Below are 13,101 nucleotides of genomic sequence, written 5' to 3' on the forward strand. Positions count from 1 at the left end.
AAGCTATAAATAACCAATCAAATTTAGATTAGGCTTTTCATATGGTGAGTGTAAATATTCTGCTAAAAATAGGGCCACAAACTTCCCTTTTGATCTTTGGCAAGCCTTTTACATCTCTGTACCTGTTTCCACATCTGTGAAGTAGGCATGACAATACTTCCCTACCCAGTGGGAATGAAAATACTTCCTTACTTCCCAGCGTCATTGTAAGGCTTAATTGGTTAATGTTTGTGAAATGCTCTCAGGTCATTTTTTGGGGTGGCTCTAATAGTACAAAGTCCTATTATTGGCATGGGATTTCATGAGTAGCTTCTCTGTCTCTGACTCAGCTATTCTTCTTGCTTCAGTGTGTGACAGGGGCCAGGGCTTGATGGACAGTATGTCTCTGTGCGCAGCAGTCTAATTACTTTGCAAACTTCCTTAGAAATGGGGTCACCTGATCTGAAAGCGGGCAGCATTTCTGGAGCTAGTGCATTGAATGGATAATTCATTCCCCCCTCCCATCGTGTGAGGCGTAAAGCGAACAATTAATTCCCCGCAGGCGGCTCTCTCTGAACTTCCAAGGGGAAGAAGAAATGTTACAATGGGAGCTGCACAGGGTTCCACCAGGAGCAAACCAATTGGACCAGCAGGGGGGAGGGAACAGGTTTGTAACAAATATCCTCAACCCATCCCTACTTCCCTTCCTGCCTGATTTCCATTCAGCTCAGGGAGGCTTCTTTTGTCCACTTCCCCGTAGAGTAAAGCTGCTGTGAAACAGGGAGATGTATGTGGTTAAGCGACACCCCTGCACAGAAAATGGTAGCGACGTACAGTACAGTGTGTTGCCCCAGGGTGGTCGCACTTGGCGATGGAAGGGTTAGTTACAGTTGCATCGTGGATCTGGGATTAACAGTCCCAGGGGAGGGTGGGGGTGCGGGGGGTTCTGGGGGTGGGATCTCGAGGAAATTATGGCCCAAAGAGCCTAAATTTGTTTAGAGTAGCAAAGTGCAGCTAAGAGACAAGCCACTCCAAAAGGGGGTGGGGTGGGGGTGGGGTGTGTCTGCATCTCCCCTCCCAAGTGCGATACCCCAGAGATGCTGGCCAGAGGAGGAGATCACTTGCTGTACCCTGGGCGGGAGCTCTCAGCATGGCTCGGGGTAAGTGTGCTCTGTTTTGGCATAATTTCTCTCTCTCCCTCCCCCTCTCGTTTAAGGGGGTTCTGTGAAGCTGGAAGGAGTTCAGGGGACTACAGCAGAGATGCTGATCTGCTCAACCCTGCTGTAGCTGGAACTTTCTCAGTTGGCAGGCACTGTTACATCTATAGCAATAAGCCTTTCAATGAATAAAAAGCTGACTATAAAGTTACTTGACTGTTGACAATGGTAATTTTTGTAACAACAATATCCTGCCTTTGTTGACATAAATGCTGCCCTGGTCCTGTTTTCCTCCCCCATTGGTGGTGAAACTCTCTTTGGGATGCATTTGCTTTGTTAATTTCATAGCACTATATGTTTGCATGGTGCTTTAAACAATACAAACAGAGGAATTGTGGATATGAGGAAAAAAAAGTTTCCAGTTATTATGGGCCTGAGTTAGGCTGATTTGTTCTGCTCCAGCAATCGTAGATCTATTTTCTAATTCTTTAGCAGCAGTATGGGTTAATGCTGAAGGATTATGAAACTCCTGGATTTTCAGTTAAATCAAACCCTAATGAGCTTTGTTGTAATTAACATCCTTCCTGGAATGCTCTAAAATATGTTATGGTTTGTTTGTTTTTTTGGTCTGAGATTCAACTTCAATTGCTTGACTTCATGCATTCTATATTTTTAAACATATTATTTGTGCTCTGGACAAAGATAGTTCTTACTGGGAGTAGAGAACTACTGTACATGTAAGCCATTAACTTTATTTTTTTTAAAGAAAATAATTTGCACATTTCATGCAAAAGTATTTGCTTTTTTTGCACTCTCCCAAACTAAAATAACTGACTTAAGTGTTGTACAATTAAATTTCTTTTTTGTTTTTAGTATACATGGATTGTGGGACTTGGGGGGCTCAGGTGATTATTAGTGTGAAATACAGTTTCTTATCTCTAGTTCCCCAGTTAAAATATGACCAACAGCCACAGTAAATAAAAAGTAACTTGTTTAGTGATTTGTGGAATCAGTTGGTAGTCTCAGACCATTTCCTGTATGTTTTGTGGTAGGATTTTTGTATTTTGTTTTTAATAAGTATATAATATGTTAGTATAGTAATGTGGACACACATCAGCTGTCACATAAACTATAATTGTTTTCTTTCCTGTTTTAAAAAAATAAAATAAAAAACACCCTTGAAACATTCAAATTATATACATAAGTAATCTGTGTAATGCTGTGCTCCCATTACTGTTACCCTATTCTCCCCATCCTACTCTCTTTGTTGTCGTCTGCACCCACCTGTTTCAACTTTCAAAATCAAGTTTGTAGTTTTGGGAGAAGAGATGATCTTTCACAATATGTCTGTACAGCACCTAGCACAATCTTGATGTGGAGTCTCTGGGGGCCACTGTAGCAGAAATAACTACAGTTACCTCTGCTGCTAGACTGAATATAGACATATAAGCCCTTGTGAAAACCGACTGATTATCTTATCCCTAGGAGTGGTCCCTCTAGGCTCAATTGTGTCCCTCTAGGCTCGATTTGAGCTACACAGATCAAGGTGAGTGTTGAAGCTTGACCTTGCACAGCCACAGTGTCTGTTCTGGTAGCTCTGGGATCTGAAATCTAGAGATTGGTACTGTGCACAACGATTGCTTTCTCACTTAAAATAAATAAAACAATTGTGCATATTTTCAGTGTCAAAAATGAAGTTATTCCTGGAATAAGACATTCTATGATGAGATTCAGCTCAATAGCCCACTCTTAAATCTCAGAAAAAAGTTCTGTGATGGAAAACTTTGATTAACTGCTGTAGAGCAGTTCTGAAAGCACAGCTATGATTCAGCCTGTGAGAATTCAGATTTTTGATTTTTTTTTTTTTCATTTTAGGAAACCATTTTTCTACATGAATTATTTTACCTAATAATACCACATGTTCAAGGTGTTAAGGGGGCCTGTGGAGTTCTGCATTAATTTAGGGAATCATGGAACAGTTTCTCTCTTTTCCAGCCATTTCAAACTATTTAGATGGCAGAATGTGGCCCTAACTGGCCAACCGAGAATTTCTCTAGAGCAGATTGCAGAAGAGTTCTCAGCTGGCATAAACCCCACATACCCAACTACCACACCAACTTCCCCCAAGCTGTGGTGTAGGACACAAGTTAGGGGAGGGGCAGACCGCATCTGTGCTACACCATTTCATAACTGGCATGGTCCCTTAGAGATCATCACCAACAGGGGTAAGTTAGAGCAGCCCCAAAACTGTTCTAATTTACATGGATGGGCTGTGGCTGGAGCAAATGCATCACGAGAATCAAGGATGTGTGAAACTTGCTCCCTTATGCCCATCCCACACTCAACCAAGAGAGGATGTCAGCACAAGGAGGAAACTGTGCCTATATTTGTAGAAAGACTACATGTACATTGGTGACGCTTATTTAACTTCTGGTGAAATTCTTCAACACTGATTAGCTGTAACTGACCAGAGTTCAGGGAGGACCAAATCCACTTCCGTTGTCCTCATATTTTCAGAGCTCAGCATGTACGAAGCTAGACTAGTGATTTTTAGTGTAATTGTGAGATTTACTGTCAAACTAGTGTTTGATGGGAGAGAAAGATTAAGAGTTTAATAAAATGGATACAAATTTTATTACTGCTTTCAGTGGTGTGAGTAGAATTCTGGAGCTGTTGAATTCTGTGGCAAAACTTCCATTGACTTAAGTGGCACCAGGATTTCACCCTTTGTCTTTATTTGCACTGTGCCACAAACTTTCTTTGCCTTCAGTATCTGATGTGGAGTCAACATCAGAGGAAATTTTGATACTGTCAGGTATCCATTGAATGAAGAGGCTGTTTGAAATAGTTATGATTTAGAAAGCCAGTCACTCTTTGAATACACTGCACTCTCTCTTTGTTTTATATATAGCAGGAAGGGACTAGATACAAAGTTTCTCATCGTTCCAATCCAGCACAGCACCATAATGACTTATGGCAGACACTAAGTAATGGTGGTTGGTCTCAGTCCAGCCGCAGGTTCCCATGTCACCAAACTATCGTTATAACTGGCAGAAAGAATGGAAGGATTGAGCTACTCTCTTGCCCATTAAGGTGATTCTTTTAAAATATGTTCAGAGGCTTGTGTTTCTGTTGTCCCATTTTGTGGACAGAGAATAAAACTTAAGTCTCCAGTGCAATCAATCTGACACCTTTCATGAGCATATTAACTTATGATATTTTAAAAACTCATTGTTAATTATGTTCCTCATATGCTGGCTATTAATGGACACAATAACTTTTCTCTTAGAAAAAAAGGCATCTTAGGCATCATCTTTCCATTTTGTGTTCTTTAAAATAATCTAAAAATGTATCTGAAATTTTCTTTTCGTAGTTTCATGCATATATCTTGTCCTTTGAAGATCTTTATTTAAAAAAGAGAAAAGGTGGCCACAGTTCCCAGGTATTTCTAACTATGAGTCATGAGAAAAGAGAAAACAACGGAGGCACCAGAGCGCTTTTCAAACATATTAAGGTCTTTGTACAACAGTGGTAAGGCAACTTTATTGGGATTTTACGTAAATGATATTGTAGAATTTTTTAAAATTTCCTTTCAGATTAACTGAACTATCTCTTTGAAAAAGTTGTTCAAAATCCTAAATCACTGACAGAATTAATAGGTGGATTTACAATACAAATACATTCATTTTAAAACAGTATTTTGAAAATACTTTCACCCGCCAGACATAAACTCAGAGTTCTGTGTTTTTCCTACCAGCATTGATTACATCTTTCTGTAAATACCTATCATAGAGGAAAATTCTGCTCATGAATTCATGCCCGTAGCTTCCACTGTATGATTTGGTATGTATGAATGATATATATTTATTTAAATTTATAAAATAGCAAGAAGTGCCTTTCTGAATACTCCAGATCCTCTGTCAAATCGTTTAAAAATAAAATAAATAGAGAGGTAATACTAAATAACCAGGCAGCACAAAAATGAGCCAATTTCTTCATCTTCCAAAAACATACCACTATCAATATTTGCTTCATCAGCAGCCCTCCACAATATGTGTGCCTTGCAAGATGTCCTGCTGATATACAGTCAACAGCAACAAAAGAGATTAATGGCAAGATAGTCTTGACCTAATGGTTTCTTGATATAGCTGCAAGAAGTGAGATGCATATATATTATTCAGTTATAGTTTAAATAATGTACATATGCAGTATATGATGTTAGTCTTCCCTTTACTCTCTCTTCTTCAGTCTGTGTTGACAAGGCATTTCAAAGGCTCTTATCTGGTAAAATGTCACTTTTGAAGCTTGAGAAATTTTGAGTGTCTCATGTGCTTGTCAGGGGGTACTTGGGTCATCCAGTTATGCTGTCATACCAGGCTTCACAAAGAGATCTGTGAGAAGTAAATTGTTGGCTTTTTTTTTTTTTTAAGCTGTGCTGCTTGCTTCCAGGCTCAGCAGTTGGCTCAAATTACACCTTGTTCTCTGTTCCAAAGCTGACACTGCAAAATATGTCTGCTATTGTGAAATTATTTGTTGTCGTCTAATGGCCAGGGTTCTTCTGCGTAATTCAGAATATTTATTTGAGATGGACCTATCTCAGGAGACGTGAAATATCTTGGTTCCACCATTAAATGGTTTTATGGATAACCCTCAGTTTCACATGCAATAATCTAGTTGAGTTATTCTAGAGGTAAAAATAGGGACGCTTTTAGATGTTGTGCAATATCAATTTATTTTTAAACAATTATTTATATTATTGCCATGACGATAGCTCAGCAAATCAATAGGGTATGTAACAAGTACAGTCTTGCATTCGGATGCCACTGAAACCTTACATTTCTATAACTAGCTTAACACAAGCATGTGAACTATGTTTATTGTTCAGTTTATCATAATGTTGTTATAGTGATGCTACAGTCCGGGCTGATGCAAGGAAGTTTCGCGCCCTAGGCGAAACTTCCACCTTGCACCACCCCCACCACCCCCACCCAGCTAACCCCGCCCGCCGCAGCAGCTAACCTAGCCCGCGACCCCTCCCACCCGGGGAGCCAGCCATCCCCCCTGCCCAGGGAGCCCTTCCCCCAGGGTAAACACCCCCTCCCCCCGCGGAAGCTAACCCCGCCCAGGGAGCCCGCCCTAGCTCACCTCGGCTCCGCCTCCTCCACTGAGCACGCCGGCGCCGCTCTAATTTTCCTCCCCTCCCAGGCTTGCGGCGCCGATTGGAGGAGAATTAGAGCAGGGCCTGTGTGCTCAGCGCCCCGCATCCCCCCCCCCCCCCCCCCCCCCGCCGCAGCTCACCTCCACTCCACCTACTCACCTGAGCGGGCTTTTAGGCACCCTCAACCACTAAGCGCCCTAGGCGGCCGCTTAGTTCGCCTAGTGGTTGCACCGGCCCTGGCTACAGTCATAGTTGAGAAGACATTTTCATTCTAAACTTCTGTTTTCAAACACTTCTAACTTTCCAAAAATATTACTTAGCATGGAATTATGTATGTTCTTGGCCCAATGTTTAATTTATTTGGCTGCACTTCTGTTGGGCCACTTACTGAGTTATCAGATTTTTGTGTGTGCATTAGCTCAAACAGGATATATTTTTATTTTTATAATCAGCCTTTCTTATCAAGGACTGTTGCATCAGAGATACCCCTCACTGATAATATTCTGCTTCATAGTTCCAGGGGTGGGGTTGAGGCCAGAGGATTATATTCTTCAAAATTGTGTATAAATGCTGTACTTTTTTGGTTTGTCAAATGAAAGGCACTGTGATTTCCACTTTTCCCCTAGTCATGTCATTTTAATATTCTCAGGGCCTGATTTTGGAACCCTAACTCCTGGGGAGCAGTAGTTATTCATGCCAGTAGTCCCATACTACTGATGTGAATAGGTTCTACCCTCTGTAAGTAAGGCTTAGCTAACATTGATTGAAAAGACAGCCCAGAGAAGATGATCAAACAGAAAATAATGTAACATTCCAGTCCAGAGATGGGCAGGATAAAATTCTTGCCATTGGTAGGGAACTTTACCCTCCCTTGCCCTTCTCTCCAATCCCTTGAGAAGGGAGTGGAAAATCCAAGAATTTTCCATTTTGTTACGTTACTCTTATCTCTCTCTGATCCAAAAGCACTAAGGAGGCTGTTGGCAGAGTGAGCATGTAGGTGAGTTGCCCTCACAGCCTCTCACGGAATATTGTCGTAAGCTCACTCAAATGGAGGCAACCTTTTGAAGTAATTTATTTTTTTAGAGTCCTAACATTAAATGTGTGTAAGTTTAAGGATCAACATAATTTTAAATTGGTAAACCGGCTGCTCCTGTGATGCTGTCTCAGAAGATTTAGTTCTTACCTACCCTAAAGGCTCAATATAGGATAGAAATGTGGGTTCACTGCTCCAGGAGGGACCCTGGGGAGGAAATTTAGTTATGGTTCCTTTTCTGCTCCCCTTTGCTCGTGGGGGATAAAGTTAACTTACTACAGCTCTTTATAGGATGTGGTTCACTTAATCCCCCTGCTTCATGGTAGGATAGGAGGTTGGGCAAAATCAAAGCTCCACGCCCTTCATCCTTTCTCTGCCCACCTGCTTGGGAGGAGTGCAAGTACCTGGCATGCAGACCCTGTTTTCCCAAGCCCCCGCACCTATAGCCTTGATGAGGGGTAATGTGATCAAGTATGGGGTGGGCTTGGTCCCAATCTAGCTTTTAGTCAGTATAATCTAAACCTAGTTTGTGTGTGTGTGTGTGTGTGTGTGTGTGTGTAAAACTAGGCTCAACTTTCACCACTTTGGGAATTCTCAATTTGTAAACATGGACCGGTTCATCAGAAGCCAGGTGGATGTTTAAATTGATGAATGACTGAGTCAGGTTCATTGCTGACTCCCCATATGCAATCCCAGTGAAGCATGTGTAGAGCAAGCCCCTGAGACACCTTTGGAGGAAAAGTAGAGCTAACTGAGAGATTTTTTTTGCGGGGGGGGGAGGGGGGTCTGAACTACTGATTTGATGGGCCACAGATCACATAATCCATGTGAGATGAGGCCAAGGAAGAGATGAAAATTCAGGAAGCAGTTAAAGAGCAGCAGAGCGGATAGTTGCAGAATGTGCTGACCAATGGAAACTAGCAGTTTGGTGAAGAGTTTGCTAATGTATCAAACTCACACACTGACACATTCACAATTTTATCTTCTTCCTTTGCCTAGACCTCGCCTGCTGTTGCCAAGATCTAACAATTGCAGCGCAAACAGTTTACAGTGGTTGATACAATAGACAAAGAGGTCAGTGTCTGAATTCTCAAAAATAGCAGAAGTTTTTTGTGGCTATTGCTCTAATTCGCCTCTCTGCGAGGTGACTTAGTGTACTTCCATGGTTCATAATTATTTTAATTGGCCATGTTGAAGTACATATAAAGACATTAACAAATTAATTTAATAGTGTCAGTCAAAATGCCAGAATTATTTTCTTCCAAAGGTATGAATTATTTGAGCAAAAGAGAGAACCTTCAAGTTTGACGAAGTTGAGACTAAAATTTTGTTTTTACCTATGCTATGTGATTGGGGTACTGCCTCGCATGTGGTATGTATATTTTGGAGAGAACAATGTTGTGACCCTAAGTTCTGGGGTGAGTATGTAGTATTGGGGGGAGGGAGGGCGTGGTGGACGTTGGTCTTTGAACACTTTAAAATAAAGACTGTCCAAAGCATATAGAATTTGAGATTGTTCTGTGCGCTTTTATCCTCCAAGAAAAGAGAGCTAAACTGACTGCTTATAATCTGTTTCTTATTGCTACAGAGGAACACTTTTATAACAACAGTAATGCCTGGAAGGGTATGGCCTATCATTCTTCTGTTAATAAAGCTAGAACAAAGGATAAGAGAAATGTTAATGGGAAAAGAGAATCTAATTTGGCTGAGACCAAACTGAAAAACTGACAATTGTTTTGAATTGTCTTATGTTATGACTGGATGATTAGGTATAAATGCTGACCTGCCTGGTTTTTATCCTAGCAATGAATGAGCTAGTGCTGGCTATAGTTTTAGTGCTTAAAGTATTGGATATTGATTTGTTTGGGGAGAGGAAACATTGATTATTTTGTTTATTATTTAAGGCATAATATAATGGTACTCTCATTGTGCAAGAAAATGTAGTTCTGGAGTCGATGATATTCCAATTGAGCAAGAAGAATCTAAACTACTGTTGTGGGTCATGGACACCCATGAGCTATTATATTAACTGAGGCATGTTTGTTTTTATTTATATGCAAGGATAGCATCTGTTTAAAAAACCATGCTCCTGTTTGAACATGTTTACCTGCCCTTGTAACAAGTAACGAATACAATGTCGATGAATAAAATAGTAGAGAGGTGGAAAACTCCTTATTTCTGTCTTAGTTTGTTTACTTTTGTGCACTTATCAGTACTCTGTGCAATCCGTTTTGTTGTTTTCCCTGATCAGTTAGGCCCTGGTCCTGCAAATACATGCCGGGTACTTAACTTTACATCCTGACTACATTCCTACTTGAAGTTAAGCTTGTGTGAAAGTGTTTGCAGGATGGGGGCCTTAAATTATCTTCGCATTTTTTGTGTGTGGGTCTCTTATGCAGCAACAGGGAGAGTAAAACAATGTTAAAAATTAGAAAATATACTTGTGAAACCACAAGAATTGACAGGGAGACACAGGCAGTAACTGAAACTGCTTTTAACATTTGTTTTAATTTAACTAGACTTCAATTTTATGGTGTCCTTTCAATCATGCAACCTTGTTGCAGTACATTTAAAATGAGATTTATACTATACTATTCTGTATAAGTGGTGCAAGATGAGATATAGATAAGGATGAATATCAAGAAAGAGGAAACAGAAATAAAGAAAAAAATCTTAGATCGTCCCCTTTTTTACTTAAGGGGCTTAATTTATTTTCCAACACACATTAGAGTGTATTTAATTTCCAGATCTTTTCAGATATCTTGAAGCTTTGCCCAACTCATCACTATATTCAGAAGGAAAAAAGAGGAAGCCAAGCTATTAATTTTGTCAGATCTTTAGCCATTTGAATATTGTATTACCTGGCATGCCCAAATCTCAAGAAGCAGGCTCTTCATTTTCTGTACAACTGCAACAGCATGATGGGGACATCAATAAACATGCCCAAGATTGTAAAATTACTACTTCCTTCACAGGAGTGATCCTGTACCTCTCAGGATACTTATGACAATCAGTTCCTCCCTTTCTCTCTGATGATAAGCCACCATACACAAAGGAACAAAATTTTGAAAAGGGAATGTTTTAGTTCCCAGAGGCTTATTTCTCAAGAGGAAGAAATGAGCCTCTATAAAAGATAACAAATGTAAAATATTTTGGCTCTATTTTTTAAAACAGGATATAATTTTTTATTGGCTGAAACTGCTGCTTTTTTTTAGTTGAAGTTGTTCCACGTCTAGATTTTGAACAATTTGTTATTTCCTGTTGGGGGAAATAGAGGAACAATTACAGCATGATTCTGTAATGGTTCTTGGTTAGAGTCTTGAAGAAATACAATGTATGAGATATTGAGGGTTGACCTGCCACTGCAACAAACTAAGCCACATTTTTGTCATGGTTTTTTAAAGTTTCTGGTAGGTGTGATCTGTGTCCACCACAGCTATATTTGGATACAACCTGCTCCATTTTTCCAGTGTAAAATAGTTTATTTATATTGACATGGGCATGGGGTATTTGTTGTGCTGGTATGTGATGCACATATACACACAGTAGAATTCTGCTGTTTTGGAAGTAATGTCCATTTTCCAATTCTTTTTGAAATAAAAATCCGACTCAGTCTTTTTTCCCCTTTCTCCTCCAAATTGGGTGCAAGATTGTATGTGAATTTCTTAACTTGAAGAACTACTGCCCAGGTATTGGCTCAGATTTTAAATGCCCAGAGTTCTGTTTTCATTGCTACTTTTTTCTGCCTGCACCCCCAGGTACAAACTCACATTTTCATGGTAAGAATGAAGACCAAGGCCCAAACCCTGTAAGCACTTCAATTCAATGGGACTACTCTCATAGGTAAAGTTATTCCGTGTGTGTAAGTGTTAGTAGGAACAGGGTCTTTTTCAAAAGGTAAAAATTGCTTTACAAGCTTACAGTTAGAAGTAGGAACCCTTTCAGGTCATGGTTTTGTGGTGGGGTGAGGTTTGTTTGTTTGTTTGTTTGTTTTTAATTTGTTTAAAGTATTGAATTTGAGTATTTAGTTTAAATGTAATCCAGAATCCCAGAGCTCAGGCTGCAGCCTGAGGCCCCACTCCCTGAGTCAGCTGACCCAAGCCAGCCGCAGGTTTTTTTATCCCTGTGCAGACTTCCCCTCAGAGCCTGGGTCAACTGACTCAGCCTCATGCTACGGGGCTAAAAATAACTGTGTAGATATTCGGGGTAGAGCCTGGGCTCTGAACCCAGTAAGGGGAGGTTGGGTCTTGGAGTAGGGTTGCCAGGCATCCAGTTTTCAACCGGAATGCCTAGCCAAAAAGGGACCCTGGTGGATCTGGTCAACACAGCTGACTGAGCCATTAAAAGTCTGGTCGGCAGTGCACAGCTCCCAGAAGCAGCAGGCATGTCCGGCTCCTAGGCACAGGGTTGGCCACAGGGGCTCTGCGCGCTGCCCCACTCCATGTGCCAGCTCTGCAGCTCGCATTGGCTGGGAACTGCAGCCAATGGGAGCTGCGGGGGCGGCTGCCTTAGCCCCACTGCATCACCAACTGGGAGCTGAGGTAAGCCCCAGAGCCCGAACCCCATACCCCAGCCCTGAGCCCCCTCGTACACTCCAAACCACTCATCCCCGGCCCCATCCCAGAGCCCTTTCCCCTTCCCGCACCCTTGCCCCAGCCTGGAGCCCCGTCCCATACCCTGAACCCCTCATGTCTCGCCCCACCATGGAGCCCACATCTCAGCCGGAGTCCTCAACCCCCACTCCTACCCCACCCTCACCCCCGTTCCAGCCTGGTGAAAGTGAGTAAGGGTTGGGGAGAGCGAGCAATGGAGGGAGGGGGGATGGAATGAATGGGGGCAGGGCCTTGGAGACTGGGCGGGGCAAGGTTGTTTGGTTTTGTGTGATTAGAAAGTTGGCATCCCTATCTTGGAGCCTGTGCTCCAGCCCAAGCCCGAACATCTACGCTGCTATTTTTAGCCCCATAGCACAAGGCTGAGTCAGTTGACCCATGATCTGAGACTCCCTGCCATGGGTCTTTTTTGCAGTGTAGATGTACCCTGTACAACTCAGGGCCGTCCAAGGGGGGAGGCAAGTGGGGCAATTTGCCCCGGGCCCCACAGGGGCCCCCACGAGAATATAGTATTCTATGGTATTGCAACTTTTTTTTATGGAAGGGGCCCCCGAAATTGCTTTGCCCCAGGCCCACTGAATCCTCTGGGCAGCCCTGGTACGACTTACATATGCATGGCTTAGAGCCTGGGCTCCAGCCATACATAGTATGACAAAGGAGAGATAAATATGGGATTTGAGAGCTTGCTGGATGAAAGCCACTTCAAAAATATAGAGTGGGATTTTCAAAAGTACCAGAGCGATTTAGAAGCACAAGTCCCATTTGTCTACCAGTGGAACTAGTGCTCCTAAATCCTTAGAAGCTTGTGAAAACCTCACCATTAAATTATAGCCACTGTATTTTTGGCCCAAAAATATGTGGCAAAATCTGCAGATTAGTCCAAAAAAGATGACTTTCTATTTATTTTATCTATTCAGATTAAATGTAGTCACGCTCTAGTATTTTACTATCCATTCTAAGTGCTCTTTTATCAACCTGGAAGAATATTAGGTAGAGAAATAAGAAGAAAAGTTCATAGATTGCCCTCTTTTTCTGGAATATAGCTTGAATAATTTTATAATACGCTATTCTCTCAGCTATATTTCGAGTCCACTCTGTTGCAGAGATAATTAAGGAAAGTTATCATTGCACTAGCACCATATAGAGGTATTCTGGCCAAAAATA

At 41.6% G+C, this 13,101-nt stretch overlaps 1 protein-coding gene across 21 annotated transcripts in view; it reads left to right on the forward strand.

The window, feature by feature from the left end:
* TJP2 (tight junction protein 2) overlaps positions 1-13,101 on the forward strand; it is a 90,141-nt gene that overhangs the window by 34,785 nt on the left and 42,255 nt on the right. For 3 of the 21 annotated variants that reach the window (XM_065550463.1, XM_065550465.1, XM_065550464.1), the window contains one exon: positions 8,327-8,745. The exons of 9 other annotated variants lie outside the window; for them this stretch is intronic. In XM_065550463.1, the coding sequence (XP_065406535.1) occupies positions 8,695-8,745 (51 nt within the window). In that variant the 5' untranslated portion in view covers positions 8,327-8,694. Of the gene's footprint in view, positions 1-510; positions 647-1,012; positions 1,140-8,326; positions 8,746-11,085; positions 11,171-13,101 lie in introns of those variants that run through there. 9 more of the 21 variants (XM_065550469.1, XM_065550472.1, XM_065550466.1 and 6 more) reach the window with 8 other exon arrangements.

The sequence above is a fragment of the Chrysemys picta genome, chromosome 6 (assembly GCF_011386835.1).
Source record: "Chrysemys picta bellii isolate R12L10 chromosome 6, ASM1138683v2, whole genome shotgun sequence".
Lineage (NCBI taxonomy): Eukaryota > Metazoa > Chordata > Testudines > Emydidae > Chrysemys > Chrysemys picta.